General features: G+C 41.0%; 1 protein-coding gene across 1 annotated transcript in view; it reads left to right on the plus strand.

The window, feature by feature from the left end:
- Positions 1 to 211: 211 nt before the first annotated feature.
- ARHGEF9 (Cdc42 guanine nucleotide exchange factor 9) overlaps positions 212 to 24,123 on the plus strand; it is a 330,612-nt gene continuing 306,700 nt past the window's right edge. Inside the window, exons 1-3 of the mRNA XM_059678479.1 lie at positions 212 to 1,661; positions 6,954 to 7,098; positions 11,780 to 11,874. Of these exons, the coding sequence (XP_059534462.1) occupies positions 348 to 1,661; positions 6,954 to 7,098; positions 11,780 to 11,874 (1,554 nt within the window). The 5' untranslated portion in view covers positions 212 to 347. The remainder of the gene's footprint in view (positions 1,662 to 6,953; positions 7,099 to 11,779; positions 11,875 to 24,123) is intronic.

Consider the following 24,123-nt stretch of genomic DNA (forward strand, 5'->3'; position numbering starts at 1 on the left):
TCCTTCCCTCCCTCTTTCTCACCTTTCTTCAGCTTGAAATCACTGAGCAGGCCTCCCGCTGTGCCTTGGTGGCCCCATCCCTTGCTGTTACCATGGAAACTCTCACCAGCTGCAAGACTGCCTCCCTCTCTGAGCTGGTGCCCAAGGGTTACCTGACTCAGATCTTCCAAAGCTGCCCTGAGGTAGAAAGCCTGACTGGGGATGTGGAGCCAGAGGATTCTGAGCAGTATGACTTGAGTTCCAGGGATGAGAGTGGTCAAAACAAGAAGAAAAACAAATTCAACAAGATCTGGAATTTTGTGAGTCGCAGAAAAGGGCCTTCCTGTCAGGGGAAGCGACCCCAGTCCATGATTTTATTGGGAGACACCTCTAAGTCATCAGAGTTGAAAACTAAAGTCACATTAATGGATCGGATGAAGTCTTTCAAGAGGTTGAAGCCTTCCATTGGGGCCTCTAAGAATACTGCTCCTAGGAGCAGCAAGCCCCAGGAACCCCAGGAGTTCTCAAGTAATTACCATGTGAGGAAGGCTGAGCAGACCCCAAAGCCCTTCCGCCATTCTTATGCAGGCCACATTGAGGTCCTGGAGCCCTTCCTTCCAGAGGCACAGAGGCTTGTGCACACTCCCAATAGGGAAAATCAGGAAGCGTGGACCTTCAAAGACTCTGGTATTCAAGTGGAGGAAGGACCTTGTGAAAAAGAGGCCCCTGGGCAGCCTGGTGGCAGAGGCGACAGGTGGGCTAGGAGCTATCTGAAAAACATGTTCTCTGGGGACCATGAGGCTCTACAAATATCAGCCAGAAACTCCAGAATTCAGGAACTCAGGGTCATCATTGAGGGCTCCAACTTGGAAGGGAACGTGGAAGGAGGCTATGAGGAAAGTCCTGGGCACCTGCGCCGAGACAAGGCTGCATCTTTTGGTGGTGTTGTTAAGTTTTTCAGCAACATGGCTGAGGTGGCCCGCAAGTGGCGAGCATTCTCCCGAGAAGAGCCCCAGATGGGCTGCCAACACCACTGCCACCCACGCAGCGAGGCCTACTTGGTCCGGGACACCCAAGGCTTCATTCTGAAGGGTGCTGCTTCCCAGGACTACTCCCAGGTAAACTTGCCCTTCAGGCCCCCTGAGGCTGCACTGTGTGGCAGTGCCATTGGGAGGCACCAGCACTGCCACCTCAATGCCTCACAGGCCTCATGCACCTTTCAAATGAGCATTGAAGGAAAGAAGATGTTGGGCCAAGCCTTGGAAGATCCCTGTTCTACTGCTGCCTTAGCCTGGATGTCAACCTCCACTGACTTTGAATTCCAGAATGATCCCACCCCACAGAAAGGCTACAGTTGCCACTACAATGGTGCCTTCACCAGGGAGCACTGCTCCTCTGAAGAGCTTGAAGAAGATACTGAGACTGTAGTCAACTTCCTCAAGGAAGATGACAGTGCTGGAGGGTCCCCTGAGCTCGGCACCTGCTCCAGGAGGGCTGTCACTCAAGCTGTTGTGGAGAAGCTAGAGGAGAACCTCAGCAAGATGGAAGAGCAAGAGGCCAGCAGGGGCGGGCCCACGGGGTCCAGTCAGGCAGGACAGCTCCACAAGTCTGATTTGGATATGGATGCAACAGATACAGAGAGTGAAGCCAGCAAGGCCTGCACTGGAGTTTCCAATACTCAGGTAAGAGGGGATCTGTCTTTTCAGATCACCATTTGAAACATTCAGGACCCCAGAAGTCAGCTAAACTCCCGTGCCCTCCCCACAACCTCACCTTCTACCAGGAATGTCCTGGAAGGAATGCTCCTATCAGTCATTGACTGATCCTAAATCCCTGGGAAACTTTTGCCCCCTTTTTGGCTCAATTCCTGCCCTTGCACCTCAATTCAGCCTTGAACCAAAACTGTAGCTCTGGGAATGGCAGCAGAGTGACCAGGGTCATTTAATGACACCCAAGACAGCCATGGTCTCCTGTGGGACATTTCCCCTCTTTGCCACCTTCCTCTCTCCCACCAACAGTAGCTGAATCCAGAAATTGGTATCAAGGAAAGCCTCTAAGCTGAGTGTAAGATGACCTGGATTTGTGTCCCAATACTGTGCCCGACTATCTGTAGGACTCTGAGACAAGTCCTGCCATCTTGCTGGACCTCAGTTTCTCTATGGAGGGAAGGAGGCTATCTTGGTGTAACAAGACTTTGTTATTTGACCTAAAGAATGTAGGCAGACAGCCCAATTACATTCTTCTCCCAGCATTCATTGAGTGGTAGCTTTATATCCATCCTTTTACAGGTGCTGTCACATACATTGTTTTAATTTTTAAAGTAACCTTGTGAGGTGAAAGTGGTTTTCCTTATTTTACCAGTGAGGAAACAAGCTCAGAGAGGTTGAGTGACTTATCCAAAGTCATACAGATTGTAATAGGATTTGGATTCAAATCACACTTTTGACTTCAAGTCTAGTGCCCTAGTCTAGCTGTCTATAGTTTTCAGAGTGTCTCATTATAGTGGTGATAAACAGGTGCTCACCACACCTCCATTCAAGGACAAAGAAAAATGTACTAGAATTGTAGTAGGATGAATGTTAAATAAACACTAGAAGGGATTATTTGGCTTTGAGACTTAAGAATCTATATAATAAAAGTCTAAGCTACTGTTAAGGCAGAACAACCAGAACGACCAGTCACTATGATGCACACTGACCACCGGGAGCAGACGCTCAATGCAGGAGCTGCCCCCTGGTGGTCAGTGCACTCCCACAGGAGGAGTGAAGCTCAGCCAGAAGCTAGGCTCATGGCTGGTGAGCACAGCAGTGATGTTGGGAGCCTCTCCTGCCTTCGCAACAGCGCTAAGGAGCAGTGAGCTGAGCGGTAAGGAGCAATAAGTAGGCGGGTGGTAAGGAGCAAGGGGTCCCCGTCTGTGAGAGGGCACAGGCTGTGCTGAGGGACCCCCACCCCCAGTGCACAAATTTTGTACACTGGGCCTCTAGTGTTTTATAAGGGGGTATCTTATAGTTTCTCCAGTAATTTCAAGGCAAAGTATTTTTAAGGGTAGTTAATTAAAATTCTCCTTCTTGGTTGTTGTGGTGGTGGTAAGGCAGTCTAACTTGATAATTCTCAACCTGTCCTGTCATCCCTCACATTCCACTTTCAGAGAGCTTGGCCCATCAGGACAGAAGCAATAAGACTGCTTTTTCTGAGGATATTAATATGTTTACAAGAATTCTCTTCCTACATGTATCATTTTTGGTAAGCTTTAAGGACATAAAATTTGGCATAATACTGGGATTAAATTTCATGTCAGTGGTTTTAAGACCAACAGTCAAGCAAGCAAATGTACCTAATTACAATTGGGTACTGTATGTCCAAGGTTACCGGTCACTAGGAAGAGGTTCACAGATGAATTTATCTCCTAGCTACAGGACTGTGTGGACTGAGCACGGAGGTGCCTTGTGGTGCATTCTTCAAAAGCACAGGCTTTGGAGTCACAAAGGCTTGTGTGTAATTTGTTCTCTTATCTGCGAAATGAAACAAAACACTGCCTACCTAAGAGGGCTGTTGTGGGGAATCAAAAGAGCCAGAGTATATAAAGTGCCCCACCTAGCACTACTCATGACACACTATGGGCATCCATAGCTGTAGCAGTTATCATTATTATTGAAATTTGGTAAATTATTAAAAACTGTGACAACATGCATCCAGAGAAACAATCTAAAACAGTACGGTAGCAGCAGCTAGTTAATGGGGTAGAAGAAGCCATGTCTGAGGTCAGGAAATTGGCTTCTAGTGTCATTTCTACCCGCTACTTGTTTTGTGACCTTGAGACAGGTCCTTCCTCTCTCTGGGCCATTTGAACCAGAGGCTGTATAGTTAATTCCCAATTATCTTTTTTCTTTGCCCTTCTCTAGTTTTTTCCTCCCAGCTTAACCTATAATTGTTTCCCTGAGTCCAGTGAGAGACACCCAGTGGCTCATTTTAGAATGGCTCTCCTTGGCAAGCTTCTTGTGCCCTCTGCTGAATGCTAGGAGATGCTGGTTATCTTTCTTTGGGGTGTTAAACACCAGCCTAGACAAGCACTTGGATCCAGGGAAAAAGCAAAGTGGAGTAGGAAAGCTGAATGTCAGGGGACATTGATATAGGTCAGAGATCCTGTTGACCATTTGGTCCAATCACTTTATTTTCCAAATGATGAGGATACTGAGTCCCACAGAAGGGAAAGGATTTCCCCTAACAAACAAGAAAGTGAAAGTCAAGTAGGTACCCAGAGTTCAGAGTTCCAGTCTTGGCTCTGCCACAAATACTGACAAGCCTCCTTCTCCTTTTGGATTTTTGCAGCCTTCTCTGATAACAGGAAATCCTCATTCTTCCCTCAAATACCTTGTACATCTATTATAAGGCTAAACTGAGATAACGGATATGAAAGCAATGCATTCTGTATGTAGCAAAGGCCACAAGTTTGCAATGGATAATAGTCTCCCTCCACGTTCTGCGTGGAGTAGGGTTCGGTATCTGAAAGAGGAGCCGCACAGCAAATGAGAGAAAAAGACACGAGATAATTTTGCAATATTGGGGGACCAGGCGGCAAGTCCCGAAGGACTTCTCCCGTGCTCAGGCCTCACCAAGCTTTTATTGATTTGGGATGCACCCATAGCATAGCCCTTAGGCAGGTGACCCGCCATTAACAGGCAGACTAGCCCATCAGCAAGAATTTACATGATAATAAATGGGGGAGTAGTTTCAGCTACCACTGTCTGGACAAACAGAGGTGACGCCTAGCTCTGAGCTTTGCTAGGGCTTCAAAGGTACCCAGCCTTGGGGGGGGGAGGGGTTTCGAGGAGTTCTCTGTCTATGCTTATCAGATAGTGAAGGCAATAAACAGTTTCCCACAGATAATTATATGCAAATGGAGATGAAAAACCTTGTCCTTTGTGTTTCCTAGGGAAACTGGGCTTTGGTCAGCTTCCTCAAGGGTGTTTTATTTTTGAAGCATATTTACTCAACCCTACAGAGCTAAGTGGATCCAAAAACTCTAGCTGCTTTGGCACAGAATTGATTGTGGCCAAGCCTAGGGCTGCTCTTGTAGCCCAGGAGGGGGTGCAGCTTCAAGGGCAAGATGTCAGAAAGCTGGGATATGGTCTCTTCCGAAACCTTCATTTGGGGGATTTTTCAAGGGTCATTGGGGACTAAAACTTCTCTGAGGGGAGTAATATTAATAATTCTAGCTAACATTTATATAGTACTCATTATGTGCTCAGATGCTCTCAGCACTTTACCTGTATGAACTTATTTTGTCTCATAACTACCCTATGAAGTTAGGGACTACCTTTAAAATGAGTGTGATAATAATACCCACCTTGCAGGGTTGTTGCAAAGATGAAATGAGTAAATACACTTACGTACTTATATAACAGTTTGTGACTAAGAGTCATGGCACAACAAATGTTAGCTATTTGCATTAGTTATTAAAAGCACTTGTCACAGGAAGGGACTGTACCTCAAAACTGTCATTAGTTAACATCTTAGTGAGAATTAGCAAAATACAAGTTAAGGGAGGAAGGGGAATAGGCATTCTTTAGATTTGTACAGGACATTATTCTTTTCAGAGTGCTTTCCCAGATATAAATGAATTTGTAAAACTTCTGTAATGTTAACGTAAAAAAAACATTGCAAACTGTAAAGAATTTTTGTGAGTTTATTTGAGCCAAACTGTTGACATATGCCGGGAAGCAGAACCTCAATGAATTGAGATAATGCTCCAGAGAATGGCAGGTTACATTTGTATTTATATATCGCAATCAAAGGAGGGACGTAGGTGGGTTACATGAAATTCATTGGTGATAGATTAAGGAGGAGGGATAAAGCAAAGCAGGGGAAACAGCTGGGATTGGATAAAAAGTAAAATGATGGACACATACATAGGTGGGTGCAGGATCAATTAACATGATAATGAAGGAATTTGTGGTATCTGTCCTGGTGAAAGAAACCTGTACTGTATTCATAGTGGCTTAGCAATGTTAAAGATGAATTTGAAGGATGAAGGGGCCCAGGAATTACTTTTATCTTGTTAGAAATACAGCAGGTCTGTAGTCATATAGACCTAACATTACAAATTGTGTGACCACTGGAAATTCATTTATCTGTTCTGAGCCATGGTTTCCTTACTGTAAAATGGGCTAATATCTACCTTATAGTGTAGTTATAAAGACTAAACAAGATAGCATAAGGATACTTATCAGGATATCTGACAGATATGAGGTATTTCACAGATGTTAGTTCCTTTTCTCTTTTTCCATTTGGTGGTCAGGATTTTGGTAAAGTAAGAAGGATTTGGGATGAAAACAGCTATCTATGTTAATATCAAAAGAGAGAACTTGTATGTGGTCTTAAGATGTTCTTCTGGAAAGTTAAGATGTTCTCCCTCTTTCTCTCTTTACCGCTCTCTCTCCCTCCCTCCCTCTCTGCCCATGTCTCTCTCCTCTCTCCTCTCTCTCTCTCTCTCTCTCTCTCTCTCTCTCTCTCTCTCTCTCCCTCTCCCTCTCGTACTTACTATGGGTTCTATGTGTATTATCTCATTTCCTCATCCTAGCAACTATGCACAGTAGGTATTATCACTATCCTTTTATGCAGATGAGGAAATTGAGACTCAGATGAATTCACTTTCCCCAGGTCTCACATTGTGTAAAGGTTCATGTCTATAGCAAATGCAAAATCCTCACTTCCCCAATCCCAGTACAAACTAAACACACAAGAAATACCCAAGAAAGGAGAAAGAAATAAGTGCTATTTCTTTAAGTTGATTGACTAATTTTCATATTCTCTACTGCCTGGTGTCTTTTAGGCTCTTTGTAGTTGGATGTTTGCTTGGATTTGGATGCTGGACCATATGATACTTTAAAATGGAAAGTTCTGCTGTTTAAACCAAGTGTTAGCCTACTCCCAACCCCCATTGAGTTACTAATCCTGATTAGTTTTCTTTGCAGGCTTTCTTACCCCCAGCTGAACCATCACCAAAAACTCTACCCCTCAAAGTCCTCCTGGCAAAATGCCAATCTCTGCCTATCTCATGGAGTGATCCTTTGGAGTTGGATCAAATGCACTGGAGGAGACGCAGGAAGCTTTGCACAGGTATGCATTTTATGCCCTAGTTTCTGTAGCATGACATGTCAGGCAGACCTCGGGCATAGATAGACTGTGTTGACATTTACCCTCATTCCCCCTTGTCTCCTCTCAGTCTCCCAATACTTTTCCTCATTGGTACTTGAAAATCCACGGTTCATGTTGCTTTGGTATAGACTTTCCCCTCTCCATGTTCTTTTTTTAATGTGCAAATATCCTCATTTGGAAGGCCTTTTAACTGAGCACTTAAATATATCCCCTTTCCAAGGTCTCATTTTACTTCAGACCCTCTGTACCTAATACTTTCCAGGTCTCATAAGCTCCAGTTCCTTCTGTCCACTTTCTTCATAATGCTCTTATAATCAACCTCTTTGTATCAAAGGGGCCAGATGCATAGTCCCCAACCCCATGGAGTCATCCTAGCCCTGTCTCTCTTGCATCTTGCCTAGACTTTAATCTTTGTGGGTCTCAGGTCCTTCCTCTCCTTCACTGACCACTGACCATGGGAAGCTCCTTAAGGCTCAAGGCAGTTTTATTTAAATCACTCAAAACCTAAAGACTTCCCCCACCAACATATAAGTTACCTCTCAGAGCTTCAGGGTACACCCTTTTAGACTCAGCCCAGTGGTCCTGACTGCCAGATACTTGTCACTCAAAAGTAAAGCTCCATCTTCTGGTACAGCTGGGAGGATCTATGCTCTCTTGCCCATGGGCCTAATACCATACCCTAAAAGCCCCCATGCCCCGCCCAGCCCTTTTAACAGAAACATAATTTGCATGAACTCTGAGGACACACAGACCTTGCAGCATTCCTTTCCAAAATTTTCTATAGTCTCTACAAGCTCTGTGAGCCCTGGTATTACTTCCCCATGCCCCAGAATTTCCCACAACCCCAAAGGCAGTGCTATAGACTTGCTACTTCTCATCATGTTTTTCTCTTTTATTCTCCTTACTCCCCATGTGGAGGATATGTAGGGTGCTTTGACTTGGAACTTAATTCCAACACTGCAATTCCTTGACAGCATTCCCGGAAGTTAAGAGCCAAAGAAATCAGAGGCTTTGGTCTTTTGTAGCATCATCTCCCTCATAAATATCTGGAAGTCAGGAAGATGGTAAAAGGAGAGTAAATAATTTTAAAAACAGGGAGATAATTCTTCTGTCAGAACTAGGAGGGTCATCTTTATTTTGTGAATGGAGAAACAGGCTCAGACAAGGGAGGGACTTGCCCAAGGTCATAAGTCAGTTCATAACAGAATTAGGACTTAGGGCTTCAACCTCCTGACTTTCTACTATTCTAGAGTGTTATATTAACTTCAGTTCTAGAGCAAAGTGTTAAATGTTGGACTGCCAAGCCTTGGTTCCATTCAAGCTCATTTCTATTGGAATTACTAACCATATCCTTTCCTGCTGAAAGGAATTGCAGATGGTGGATGCAAACCAAGTCATCTAGACAGCAGAAGATGTCTGCCATGTTTTCTAAGTCCTCTGCCTGGAAACAAGGCATTCTCTCACAATCCAGAGAGGTCAGGCCAGGGTATCTTGCCACAGTTGTTTCCTTTCTTCCTCCTTCCCTCTTTGGAAATGAACCCAACCCCTGGCAAGTCAGAAGCTTTTTGCCAGCTGCTACCACTCCACTGCCAAGTGCATCAGAATGCCCCCACAGCCTCCTAGTTGTCAGGAGTAAATAGATGATAGCTTCTTGGTGGACGGCCCAGCAAAGTCAGGGTTAATACCTACCTTGGGGACTGCTCTGGGCTTATTTATAGACCATGGGTGGGAAAATGTACCCCTGAGATTGGCACAGGTCCTGCCATCACCTCAGCAGCCATTCTCACCTCTGGACTATAAATGGCTCTCACGTTGTAGCTCTTCTTCTCAAGGACTAAAAATATCCCTAGAAAGGAGGATAACGTCAGAATCCCATTTGGGAAACCAGTTGTCATTCAGCTCCTCTTATATTCCTGACTCTGCTGGCAATGGGATCTAAGGATCCCATTCCCATTATGTGTAATACCTGCTGTACCCCTATCTTGCTCAGAGCCTGAAATAATTTAGCTTGTTTTCTAGTACTCAATCTCTGCCTTTCTATCTTCCTCCACTCATATTAGACCAGTAGAGAGTAAATGGTTGGAGTTGAGGGTAAAACTTTGGAATTAGATAGAAACCAGGTTCAAATTTCTGGTCCACCACCTCGGGCAAGTTGCATAACCTCTCTGGACCTCAGTTTACCCATTTGAGAAATGAGAGGCTGTATAACATCTAACTCACAGGTTCATTGTGAGGATTGAATCAAATAGAATTGATCAATTTCCCTGCCACAGTTCCTCTCATAGAGGGGTGCTTGGTGATGGTAGGTTCCCTTTCCCCTCTGCCCTTCACCAATTCCATATGTCCAAGGACTTCCCCCACATGCACACTCACATACACTGCTGTCAGACTCAACCTGAATCTGCCCTAGTACATGAGCTACTTCCTCTCACTATTTATTTATTTATTTATTTATTTGCCCACTCATTCAAGAAATATTTATTGAGCAAAATTAGGTCAGTGGAGTTTGTGTTCTTATAGCCTTGTGTGTTGGAAAGGACAAAAGTTTTGAAGTCAGATATACCTGGATTTGAATCTTGGCTCTGTCACTTACTAGATGTATGATCTAGAATAAGTCACTTTACCACTTTGAAATTCAGATTTCTTATCTGTAATATTTGGGTAATGATTTGAACCTCACAGTCAATGCCTTAAGTCTCAAAAAGGCTAATAAATATAAAAGTGCTTTATAGCTCCGAGGTACTGTAAAACTAGATTGGAACGATAAAAATAAACCACTTAGAGATAGGGTTGTGTCTTATACCTATCCAAGTCCCTTACATATAGGCATACCTCGTTTTATTGTGCTTCATTTTATTGCACTTCACAGATGTTGCACTTTTTTTTACAAATTGAAGGCAAGATCCTCCGTGAGCAAAAAGATTATGACTTGCTTTATTGTAATACTTATTTTATTGCAGTGCTCTGGAACCAAATCCACATTATCTCTGAGGTGTGCCTATAGTTGATAGTCAATAAATATCTGTTGGTACCAATATTATAATTCAATATTTACCTTTGAAAAAAAGTAGTGGGGGTTTCTTCTACTTGAAAGGACTAGAATATCCGAAGCAACCCCACTATAGGTATACCTACACATATGTCATTCTACCTCTTGGCTGAGTTCTGCTCAAACCACTTGAAGTGTGGCTGACTCAGAGGCATATTTTGGTAATAACATTCAGATCATTTTCCACTGAGGCCATGACTCTCCAAGTAGGGGTGGCTTTGGATTGGTATTGATTTATAGCAGCAATTTTTAACCTTTTTTTTTTCTCATGGCACAGAGAAACTGATTACTAAAATTATGCGACACTAAAAATATATTTTGTGCTGATCTGCCAAAAAAAAAAGAATAGGTACAGTTTTGATTCATTCACACTAGGCAGTTATTGTTGTATTTTTTGTTGTCATCTGTTTTATTTGACAATCCAAGGGAAAAGAGGCCAGTGTCCCTGACTAAATAATCAGGTATTGCATGTTTTAAAAATTCTGGTGGCACACTAGTTGAAAATCACTGATCTAGAGGATTGTAGGATACATCTAGAATAACCTATCACCACTGGCTTGAATGTCCCTTCAGCAGTTGGAAATAATCTTAAACAAGACAATGGCTTCTGAGCAGGTAAGAATAAACTGATAGATCTTTACCCATTATTTGAGTATTTCTCTGGTGATGGTATCACTTAGCCAGAAAGACCTGAATTCTGTTGCTGGGTTTCTGTATGTACTTGTGTGTGGTCAGTTCCAATTATTCTTTTTTTTAAAAAAAAAATGTTGTTTTATTGCTTAAAGTATTACAAAAATTATTACATATCTCTCCTTTTTTTTTCTCCCCTTGACCTTCCCCTGGCCTCCTCTACCCCCCAGTGTCTTGTGTCCATTGGTTATGCTTATATGAGTGCATACAAGTCCTTCAGTTGATCTCTTAACCTCCCCACCCCCAACCTTGCCGGCCTTCCCTCTGTAGTTTGACAATCATTCTTTTTCTGTAAGCCTCAGTATCTTCATCTCAAAAATGGAAGCAGTGCTGTTTGGCTGTTCTGAGAACACAGGTTTCACTTACTAACTGGGTCTGATTAGATATGTCATTGGTTTCTTCTCCTACTCCATGTTTTTTAAACACAACCACTACTAACATTTCCTTTAATAGGTAGGTTACAGAAAGGGATGAAAATTTAGAACTCTTTACATTGTTCTGGGAAAGTATTGGGAGGGGCAAGAAATTAGAACTATTGGTGGAAACAAGGTTTTGACAATATATAATTTAAATAACTGAGCTCGTCATGCCATCTAAGACTTCAATTATTAGAGAATTGTCCAGACCTGTAATTCTTACTTTGTAATTCCAGACAAAAGCCTGAGGTTCTTTTTTCCCCAAGATATTCCCTCAGCAATATAAGAAGCTCCACAGTAATTCAGATACTGGCTTTGGATTTCTTCGTTACTAATTTCAGCCTCTTTTCTCCCCATATCTGGCCTCACATAAGCATAACCTCTCCTTCCATTCCCCCATTCGCCTCAGTCCTGGTGCTCATTAGCCGGGCTTCTCTAAAAGGGGCTGATATCTGGATTCAGCCTGAAGGGTATTCTCTCACAACAGGTAACTTGGACCAGGGCTTCAAGACACTAGAAAGCTGCAAGAACATTGGTGGACACTGGAAGCCCCAGGGACCAGGAAACAAGCAAGTCAATGAAGTAAGAAATCTTTCTTAGTTCCTTGGGAACTGACCAGATCTCCAGGACCATTTATTTCCTCTAAACTTTCCTTTGTTTAGTCATATTGCAAGTGTTGGAGCTTCTAACATGTGTAATGGAAGCAATTTTTAAAATGGGGTTTTGAGCTATTTTATGGCTATATCAAAGTTGGGTGTGTTTACCTTTTTTTCCTGTGGTTAATTTTTTCTATGAGATAAATCAAGAACTTCTTATGGCTTCCATGCAAGCTGCTCCCTTTGGCTGCCTTGCCCATGGCAGATTTTAAACCATGGATACTTTGGTTTTCTGTTATTATATCCTGCAGGTTCGTGATCATCTTCAGTGTTAATTAGTGGCATATGTATGGGCATTCCCTTAGATAAGATGTTTTATAAATGCAGATATAATAGCTGGTACTTAGGAGTTCAGTGTTAGTAGGCTTCTTTACCTCCATGTATTTGCACCCATGTCTGTTTATGGGACGTTCTATGAGTGTAGCTTGCTTTCTTTTTTAATTCTTTATGTGGATTAAAAGTGTAGTTTTCTTGCTGTATCTGTATGTTTGTGCATGCCTGCCCATATATACCTATAAATGCAACTTTCCCCTTCGACATGCCTGTAAAAGTACTTTTTGGGGTACATGTATGGGTGTCCCTGAATATGACTGCAATGCTTTTTTCTAACTTAACTCTCTGCTTGTGTGTGTGTGTGTGCTTGTTTGTGTGTGTATTTCCCATCCTTTTGTCTGAGTGTATATTGGGTGTTTTGACCTCTGGAGCTTTTTTGTATATGTTTAGAGCTATGCTCCTGTCCACTAGCATCTTTTTACTTGAGGATGTGTACAGATGTGTCTATATCTACATGAGTCAGTCTATCTGGGAGCAAGTGTATTTGGACATATAAGACTATAGCTCTGTGGCTAAACCTTGGTGAGCAATGGCAGCTGAGCATGCAACCCCCAGAGATATCTAGCTTAGTGGCTTAGCTTTTCCTACTACCACGCTCCCACTAGAATATTCCCTCTCAGAAGTAGCCTTCTAGACACAGCAGTTCAGGCTTATCTCATGATAGCCTAGAGACTCTTGGCCAGAGATATATATCATGGAGTTGAGGGTTTTGTTGTTGTTGTTGTTGTTTTATTTTAGTTTGGGGGTTGAAAAATGAAGCCCAGAAGAAAAAGTCTATGGCACTGGGCTTGCCTTCTTCTGTTCCGTACCATTGCTCAATTGCCAGCCTTCCCTTACTTGGTCCAGATTCAAGTTGGTCCATTCCTCCAAATAAAAGTGCAACAGCAGGCATGCCTGGGCTCTTATTTCATTTCAGCAAGGTGTCTTTTTACTCTGAGAACAAATAATCAGCGTTGTCCTAATCAGTAATTTGTGTATGCTCAAAAATAGCAATTAGTCATTTGTGATAAGGCCTTTTCCCTGGGGAAGCCAGCCTTTGAAAGGCACCAAGAGGTGAAATCCATGGAGGTGGTTCCCATAGGATAATATATCCACACTCTGTGGTTTTAGGCGAGTGATGGGTGTCCTCAAGCAAATCTTGGGTAGGGGCTCTATGGGATCCACAGGGCTTCAAATGTTTAAACAATAGTTTTGAAGCCCTATTCAGCCATTCATTCTCCTATGATGGCATAATAATAGTAATAATAATGATGGCTTAGATCTCTTTGACATTTTACAAAATGCTTTCAAATCCAAAGTTTTGTTTTACCTCATAGCAGCCCTGTCAATAAATCTCACCCTCCTTTTGTACATGAAAACTCTGAGACTCAAAGAGGGGATATGACTTACCTAAAGGTACCCTGCTGATAAATGATAGAGTCAAACATTCTGTATGACTTCAAATCAGGATTCAGGACCTAGATTGATGCTCTGCCTGCCTTTCAGAACCCGAGACAATTCATACAGGAGCAATTTTTTTTTCAAGGGACTAACTAAAGATAAGTTAAAAAGAAGTTTAGTGGTAAGTTGCAATATTCAAGACTTCTTACAGAGAGTGGAATTTGAAGGATGAAAAGGGATTAAATAGGTAGAGCAGAGGGAAGTAACTGCGTAAAATATATGTGTTATGACCAGGAGTGACCCACTCTCTTGGTCCCCTGAAACACTCAGTTCAGGCTGGTCTCTTACTAACAATATCAGGAGTCAAAGGGAGCTACTCTTTACATGTGTGCATACCTTAGAGCTAAGAGAACACTTTGAAACATATAGTGCCATTTAAATCCCACAGCTACCATGGGAAGACTATGTTACCTCCATTTTTCATATGATAAAATAAAATTGAGAGAAAAGAAAGGACTTTCCTAAGGTCAAAAAAATAAGTTCATAACAGACTCAGGGTGGACCTTCTGGTGGCTCCAAGCCCAGTTTCCTGATATCTATTTTTACTTGGGAAAGGTGGCAGGGTATCTGCTGTAGGTCTTAAAGGATATAGACCTATCCATATAAATGCTGTCTACAAGAGACACACCTAAGAACGAAAGAGTCACACAGAATGAAAGTGAAGTAATAGAAGAAAATATTACATACAAATAGAAAAAAAAAGTTGGTGTGGCAATAATTATATCTGACAAAATAGACTTCAAAACAAAGGAAATAAAAGACACAAAGGAGATCAATACATTATACTAAAGGGATTGATCCAACAAAAGGATAAAACACTTATAAACATATATGTACCCAATATAGGAGCAACTAGATATATGAAGAAAATGTTGGTTAAGGGAGGGATAGATAGCAATACATTCATAATAGGTGATTTTAACATCCCACTGTTATCACTGGATAGATCTTCCAAAGCGAAAAAAAAAATCTACAGCAGAAACCTTAAAATACACACTATAACAGATGGATTTAATTGATATTTACTGAACATTGCATCACAAAGCAGTATAATATACATTATTCTCAAGTGCAAATGGAATATTTCCAAAGACAGATCACATGTTAGGACACAAAATAAGTCTTGAAAAATTCAAGAAGATTGAAATCATATCAAGTATCTTCTCAGATCACAATGGCATGAAACTAGAAAGCAACTACAGTAAAAAAAAAAAAAAATCAAAAAATATTCAAACCTATGGAGGCTAAATAGCATGTTATTAAATAAAGAATGGGTTAACAATGAGATTAGGAAGAAATAAAAAACAATTACCTGGAAACAAATGAAAATGAGCACACAACAACCCTAAATCTATGCGACACAGATAAAGCATTCCTGAGAGGGAATTTCATAGTCTTACAGGACTGCCTCAATAAAGAAGAAAAATTTATTAATAAACTATCTAGTCTTACAAATTAAAGAATTAGAGAACAAGAAAAGCCCAGAGTAAGTAGAAGGAGGGAAATAATTATTATTAGAATGGAAATTAATGATATAGAGACTAAAAAAAAGTACAAAAGATCAATGAAATCAAGAGCTTGTTCTTTAAAAAGACAAACAAGTTTATGAATCTTTAGCCAGCCTCATCAAGAAACAAAGAGATAAGACCCAAATAAATAAAATCAGAAATGAAAGAGGATAAGTAACATTTGACACCACAGAAATACAAAGAAATGTAAGAAAACACTGAACAACTAACTATAGGCCAACAAACTGGACATCCTGGACAAAACGGATTAATTCTTAAAAACATACAATCTTCCAAAACTCAATCAGAGAAAATCTGAATAGTCTGATAACAACTAATGAAAATGAAATAATACTTTAAAAACTGCCAGGTAACAAAAGTCATGGACAGGATGGTTTTACAGGGGAGTTTTATCAAATATTCAAATAAGAACTAAGATCTATTATCCTCAAATTATACCAAAAATTCCAAGAGGAAGGAATACTTCCCAGCTATTTTCATGAGGCCAACATTATTTTTATTCCAAAACCAGACAAAGACACCACAAAGAGAATTACAGGCCAATAGCCCTGATGAACATAGATGCTAAAATCCTCAACAAAATATTAGCAAACTGGATCCAGCAATAGGTTAAAAACGTCATATACCATGACCAAGTGTGATTTATTCCAGGGATGCAAGTCTGGTACAATATTCATACATCAATAAACCAGATAAATCATGTGATACATAAACAAATTAAAAGACAGAAATCACATAATCATATCACTAGATGCAGAAAAAAGATTTGACAAAATCTAATACCCAAATACCCATTTTTGATAAAAACTCAACAAAGTATAATACAAGGGTCATACATCAACATAATAATGGTCATATATAAAAAAACTGCAGCCAACATCATACTCAATGGGCAAAAATTAAAACCATTTTTCCTAAGAACAGGAACAAACTAGGGTTGTCTACTTTCACTACTCTTATTCAACATAGAACTGGAAGTCCTAGCCACAATGATGAGACAAGAAGAAGAAATAAAAGGCATCCAAATTGGAAAGGAGGAAATAAAATTGCCATTATTCACAGATGACAAGATATTGTACATAGAAAATCCTAAAGACTCCACCAAAAAACTACTAGGTTATTAAATGAATTTGGCAATGTTGCAGGATACAAAAGCAACACCCAAAAATCAATGGCATTTTAATACACCAATAATGAACTCTCAGAAAGAGAAACTAAACAAAAAATCCCATTTACCATTGCAACAAAAAATTAAGATACTTAAGAATAAACTTAACCAAGGAGGCAAAAGACTTTCACTATGAAAACTACAGAAAGTTGAATAAAGAAATAGAAGAAGATATAAACAAGTGGAAGAATATACAGTGTTCACTGGTTGGTAGAATTAACATCATGAAAATGTCCATACTACCCAAAGCAATCTATAGATTCAATGCAATCCCTATTAAAATACCAACTGCATATTGCACAGATCAAGAACAAACACTCCAAATATTTATATGGAATCAAAAACTAACTCGAATATTCTCAGTCATGTTGAGAAAGCAGAACAAAGTTGGAGGGATCACAATACTGGATATCAAGTTATACTACAAAGCCACTGTAATCAAAACAGCCTGGTACTTGCATAAGAGCTGGCATATAGATCAATGAATAGAACAGAGATCCCAGAAATTGACCCAAGCCATTGTGCTCAATTAATATTCAAAAAAGGAGGCAAGAGCATACAAAGGAATAAAGACAATCTCTTCAGTAAATGGTGTTGGGATAGTTGGACAGATACACGCAAAAAAAAAGAAAAGAAAAGAAAAGAAAAGAAAGAAACTAGATCACCAACTTACACCATACACAAGAATAAACTCAAAATGGATAAAAGACTTAAATGTAAGTTGTGCAACCATAAACATCATAGTAGAAAACGTAAGCAGCAAAATATCAGACATCTCATGTAGCAGGATTTTCACTGATATGAAGCCTAGGGTAAGATAAACAAAGGAAAAAATAAACAAATGGGACCACATCAAAATACACAGTTTCTGCACAGCAAAAGAAACCATTAAAAAAATGAAAAGGGGGCTCACTGCATGGGAGAACATATTTGTTAATTATACATATGCTAAGGACATAATTTCCAAAATATATGAAGTATTCATACAACTAAAAAAAGACAAACAATCCAATTAAAAGATGGGCAGAGGATCTAAATAGGCACTTCTCCAAAGAGGACAAACAAATGGCCAAGATACATATGAAAAAAACTCAACATCACTAATTATTGGGGAGGCGCAAATTAAAATGACAATGAGGTATCACCTCACACTTGCCAGAATGGCTACAATCAGTTAATCACCAAACAAGTGCTGAGGAGGATGTGGAGAAAAAAGAAGCCTAGTGCACTGCTGGTGGGAATGCAGAGTGGTGCAATCACTTTGGAAAACAATATGGAGTTTCCTTAAAAAATTAAAAATGGAACTGCCATTTGACTCAGTGATCCTACTCCTCAGAAAAATCCTACAATTCCTGAAACACCAATCAGAAAGAATATATGCACCCCTATGTTCATAACAGCAGTATTTACAAGAGCTAAGGTCTGGAAACAGCCCAAGTGCCCATCAGTAAATGAGTGGATAAAAAGTCGGTGGTACATTTACACAATGGAATACTATGCAGCAGTAAAAAAATAAGCATCTCTTACCCTTTGAGACAGCATGGAGGGACCTGGAGACTATTATACTAAGTGAAATAAGCCAGTTAGAGAAAGACAAGTATCGCATGATGTCACTTATATGTGGAATCTAATGAACAAAATAAACTGACAAAGTAGTTCTAGAGACATGGAAGCATGCAGCAGACTGACAGATCTCAGAGGGAAGGGGGTGAGTTGAAAGAGAGTAACCAAAGAACTTATATGCATTTATGCATAACCCATGGACACAGACAATGGTAGAATTGTATCATGAAGGCATTGGGAGGGGGTGGGAGTGGGGAGCAGGGGGTCAATAGGGGGAAAAGAGCAGCACTGGACAGAACAAAGTAATCAGAGATGTCCTTTTCCTTCTGCTCCACTTAGTTTCAGGTCTGGGACTAGTGTAAAGTTAATGAGGCACTTGCCTGTGCACAAAATTTAAAGGGTTGCCAAAAATACTTCATAATCAGGATAAATAATATTTTAATATATTTTTTACAATTTAAATTAATGCAAAAAAACACATTTAACAAAGTGTCAAAAATTTAAATAAAGACAGGATCAGTATTACTAATTTTTCCCATTTTCTGTAACTCCAAACATGCTGAACTCTTTTTCATTTCTCCCCAGTACCCAAATATACCTCACTTAGGAATCCAAGATGGAGCTGGATTTCTGAATTATGGAAGTTGAGTTTGGGGTCTTCTCTCTAAGAAAAGTGATTAGTATATAATAATGATTAAGAGTATGGCCTCTGGAACTAGACAGGCTGCATATAAATGTTAGGTCTGCTACTTATTTCCTGTGTAACCTTGGACAAATTATTTAACCTTTTTGTGTCTTGGTTTCCTCTTCTATAAAATAGGAATAATAATAGTACTCACTATTTAGGGCTGTTCTGAGGGTTAAATTAATATCTAAGCAAGGAATATGGCATGTGCTATGTGCCCAATGAGCATTTGCTATTGATATAGGACAAATTTAATTTAGAACATCTAGAACATTAGTAGTCATACTATGGTAGATAACTGAGGCAGATTGTTGGGTCATTTTTCCTGCTGCTCTATAAAAGCTTATGAAAGGACTTGAGTATAGTTTTGCCTGAGGCAGAGAGATGAAGTAACTTGCTGAAAGTTGCTTCCATTTATTATGATGTCTGTGGAAAAAAAAAAGCTTTTAAATTTGCGTTAAGAACCTCTATTTTACATTAATCTATACAAACTATCCAGAAAGTAACTGTTTCCAACACTGTGGCTTCAGAACCACTCTAAGTAGCATAGTCAATAGAATTTCCTGAGATTCTGGAATAGTCCCAAGCTCTACTACCTCCTTAAAGAAGCATAGAGGTTATAGGGGTATTGCCCCAGTGCAGAATACTATGAAATCAAAGTGTATGCTTAAGATTGATTTCTTAGTCAATAATTTATTCTCATCTAGTTGATAAGCATTACTTAAGTGCCTACTTTGTTCCAGATTTGGTGCTGAGCCTTGAGATACAGGGAGGAGTCACACCCAGTCCTGAACTCAGCTCCTACTCTAGTAGGGAGGAGAGAAATGAACTCCCTAATTTGAAATTAGTACCCCCTTCCCAATCTGTCTTAGGGTTCTGCAAAGATACAGAAACAATACATATTTGTATTTATACATGCATGTAAAGAGAATTATTATATGGAATCAGTTCACATGATTGTGGATGCTGGCAAGTCCAATATGCAGAGTTGGTCAGTAGACTGGAGACCTAGGTAGAGTCAATGTTTCAGTTAGAAGGCCACCAAGGAGAAGATCTAAAGTTCCAAATAAAGTCTGAAGTCAGTATGTTCTAGAAGTCTCTCTTACTTGGGGGTGGGTTGGCCTTTTGTTTTATTCAGTTCTTTAACTGATTGGATTAGGGCCACCTGGATTACTTACGGAGGGCAATCTGCTTTACTCCAGTGGTTCTCAACCTTGGCTGTACATTAGAATCACCTGGGAATCTTTTTAAAATCCTGATTTCTGGGCCTCATCCTCCAGAAATTCTGTTTCTTTGTTACTAATGTTGTGGCCCCACCCCATAACAAAAAAACAGAATTTCCAGAGGATGAGGCCCAGAAATCAGGATTTTAAAAAAGATTCCCAGGTGATTCTAATGTGCAGCCAAGGCTGAGAACCACTGCTTTACTCATTAAATGTTAACCTTATCAGAAACAGTCTTCAAGAAACATATATGTGTGTATATATATATATATATATATATATATATATATATATATATATATATATATACAGTGGGGCCTTGACTTACGAGTTTAATTCGTTCTGAGATCGAGCTTGTTAAGGAGCTCGTTAAGGGGCTTGTTAACTCAAATTACTCTGTCAACTCAACGCAAAAAATCTGCCGAGAGACAGCTGGTATCTCAAAAAACTTGTTAGTCGGGACACTCATAAGTCAAGGCCCCACTGTGTGTGTGTGTGTGTGTGTGTGTGTGTGTGTGTGTGTGTGTGTGTATAATAAAATAAGAAGGAATGTTAATGACAATTATAGTCCTCATTTCTGTAATTGGTCACATGGTCATAGCTGGTATTCATAGCCACCTTCTTCCATTACCCATTCAGTATTCCCTTTGTCCTCAGCAAGTACCACAGGTGGTTGTGGTTCTTTATGTGATAGGGTGACCCATGCTTTCATTTATGAAGTCTTTGGGCCATTTGTAGTCCTACTTGGATTGTGTTGTCTTAGTTTTCTATTGACTTTAATCACATGACACATTAATATTAACAGATGTCCTAAGAGAGTGCCTCTACTCCAAACTAGTCTTCCTTACCTCTACTGTGAAGAAATAGTCAAATTTCTTCTTGGTAGTCAGGATCAGTCACACCATCCAGCACAGTAACTCCCTTCTTGGCCTGTTAATTTAGAGGCAAAATTTAGAGGACCTAAGTAGAAGTCATATGTATGCTATGAACTCCCAGATGATGAGGTACATCTAACTGGTTCAGGGGTGGGCAGATGAGGATCTTATGAAATTTCAGGGAGAGCTGACTTTTGAACTGGGACTTGAAAGAATCTCTAGAATCCCAGTGTTGAACTAGAGAGGCTGTGGAGCCCCAATGGGAGGATACAAGGCCATTGAGCAACTGCTATGTGCTCTGACCATGCAATGGTATTTAAACCCCATACTTAGTTAAACTAGGAAATCTGAGAAAGTAGAATTCAACCTCTAATCTTGTCAGGCCCCAGTGAAAAAGAATGCTTCATCTGGCTGCTTAGTGTTAGTGGGTCTCCATATATATATTAGAGGCCCGGTGCACAAAAATTTGTGCACTCAGGGGGGTCTCTCAGCCCGGCCTGTGCCCTCTTGCAGCCCGGGAGCCCTCGGGGGAAGTCCACCTGCCAGCGGGGAGCAGGCCTAAGCTGCAGTTGGACATCCTTAGAGCTGCTGAGGAGGTGGGAGAGGCTCCCACCACCACCGCTGTACTGGCAGCTGTCAGCCTGTGGGAGCACACTGACCACCAGGGGGCAGCTCCTGCATTGAGCGTCTGGCCCTGGTGGTCAGTGTGTGTCATAGTGACCAGTCATTCCCAGTGGTTCTGCTGTTAGAGTCAATTGCATATTACCCTTTTATTATATAGGAGTGCCTGGCCAGTCTGGGTGAGGGGCTGATGGCTGTTAGCAGGCTGGCCACAGCTCCTAGCCACCCAAGCTCCCAGTGGAGGCTGGCTGGAAACAGGTATCTGCAATTTATTTATCTTCTATAATTGAAACTTTGTTGCCTTTAGCGGAGGCCACAGCCAGCCAGGGCAGGCGGGAAGCTTGGCTTCCTCCATCACTGGGCCAACCAAGCCTCCTGCTTGCTCCAGCTCCATGGCTGTCAGCCGCCATCTTGGTTGGGTTAATTTACATATAGTAGCTCTGATTGGCTGGTTTGGGGCATATTGGAGGTGTGGTCAATTTGCATGTTTCTCTTTTATTAGATTAGATTTTTTTATTTTTTATTTTTTTACTGGTTCTGTTTGTTCTCCTGGTGATTTTGGTGGGACTGTGCATCAATCATGGGAAGAATGAATCTACCTGGGCTGCCATCTGTTGCTAGATTGAAGGTACTAGATCATTAAATGCTGGATTTGGGCCACATTCTTACATTGAGTGAGGGCAGATAACCAGATTATCCTCCTCTTACCACCTTCCAAAGTTTTCTTCAGCTTGCCTCCTGCATGATTAGTTGTCTTTAATAGGGAGGATCATGGAGAAATGGAGAAGTATGTCAACATCATTCAGTCCAGACTGGAAGTCTTTCTCACATATATTTTCAAACCCTTCTATCACTGAGCCTCTATCCCAATGAATTCCCTCTGACTTTCTGATTATTGCTGAAGTCTCTCCCTTTCTTGAGGCCCCTTACACTGAACTCCCTTCTCTTAGGCTCCATTTGTACACCAATTCATCATTCCATCACTTACTCTAATCCCCTGGATTGCCCACATTTACTCACTAAAATCTTTCCTTGCTCAAATCCCATCTTGTCTTATGCCTTCCAGGCTTAACTTAACCTTGTCTCTCAATTGACAGGCACTGAGTGACCACAGTGCCTCTTAACTCTCATATAGCCTAGTTACCTCTTCCTCACCCTATTCATTCATTTAATCCCACACTCATCACATACTTTAACTCCCTTTTAAGCCACTGTCCCCTCTGTTCCACATTTGCATTTTTCCCATTCCTGAACCATCAATGCTGTGTGCAAAATCCTCCTTTTTCTTTGGCCCCAGTTACCCCCTTTTTGCCCTCTTCTCTAACCTCCAACTTTTTCCTTTCCTTATTTAGCCTCTGTTCCCCCGCCAGTTCCCCACCTTTTAGCTGTGGCCCCCTTCCTTCTTCAAGTTCCCATATTGTCTCTAAAACTTCATATACTTCTTATGTCCCCATCTTGTCTCTCAATACCTCTCTCTACCACTTAACCTCTCCCTTTGTCTCTTTACTTCTGAAGAGTGGTTTCTTTCTTTCTTTTCACTGGCCTACATCATGGCCACTTAGTTCCCATTCCTTTCATGTATCTGGATCCACTGTTAGCCCATTCCTGCCATTTCCCTTTAGAGACTTAATCCCTGTATCTGCTGGCAGAGGAATCACATTTAGACACTTTTCTTTTTTTCTAGTGTTTATAGGAGCTTTACTTGTAATAGTCATGTATACATATGTAAAGAGATTTATAATAAATAATTGGCTCACATAATTATAGAGACTGACAAGTCCCAAGACCTGTAGTTGACAAACTGAAGAGGACCAATGTGTAGTTCCACTCTGAGTGCAAAGGCCAGAAACCCAGAAAGAGCCGATGTTTCTGTTGCAGTCTGAAGGCAGGAAAAAAGCAGTGTCCCAGCTCAAGACAGGCAGAAGGAATTCTCTTATTTGGAAGAGGGTCAACCCTTTTGTTCTATCCAGGCCTTTTACTGATTAGATGAGGCTCATAGTGCGTTTTGGAAACCATTTTGAATCTGATGAGGCATGGCCAGATTGGGGGGGGGGGGATTTGCTTTGGCACCTAGATCTGGAACGCTGAAACATCTTCATTTTTCATATAGGTGTTTTAGACACCTCAGGTGGCAGGAAGGCAGGTTTCTTTTCTTCCTGTTAAAACTTTCAAAGTTCAAAGTAAAAGTTTTTTTCCCTGAGAAGTTAATTTTGTTTGTGATGGGTGATGAGCAGGGGTGTCTGGGCTATTTTCTTAACAATGTTATCTTTTATTAAAATTAAAAAAAGTTTTCTAATCATCACCTGAGAACATTTTCCTTGATTTTTGGAGAAAGGGAAAAGAGGGAAGGAGGGAGGGAGAGAGAGAATTGCACCCTGACTAAGGATCAAACCAGCAACCTAAGTATATGTGCCCTGACCAGGAACCAACCCTCGGCCTTTTCGTGTATGGGACGGGACAATGCTCCGACCAACTGAGCCACATGGGCCAGGGGGGACAATGCAGAGGCCACGTGTAATTTGGGAGGGTAGGGTCTATGTCTCCCTTGGCTTCTCTTTTTCTTTCAAGAGCCAATGTTGAGTGAGTTGGATAGGCCAATGTCCTGGGCCAAGCCTGGCTAAGTTTCAGTGGCACAGTGACTGCCAAAATTATCAGCACCCTTAGGAGAGCCTCTTCCCTTTGATTCTCTCTGTCTGCCCTCTCCACTTAGGATGTGACACTCCCCCAAACCCAATTAC

This window comes from Myotis daubentonii, chromosome X, assembly GCF_963259705.1.
Source record: "Myotis daubentonii chromosome X, mMyoDau2.1, whole genome shotgun sequence".
Classification (NCBI taxonomy): domain Eukaryota; kingdom Metazoa; phylum Chordata; class Mammalia; order Chiroptera; family Vespertilionidae; genus Myotis; species Myotis daubentonii.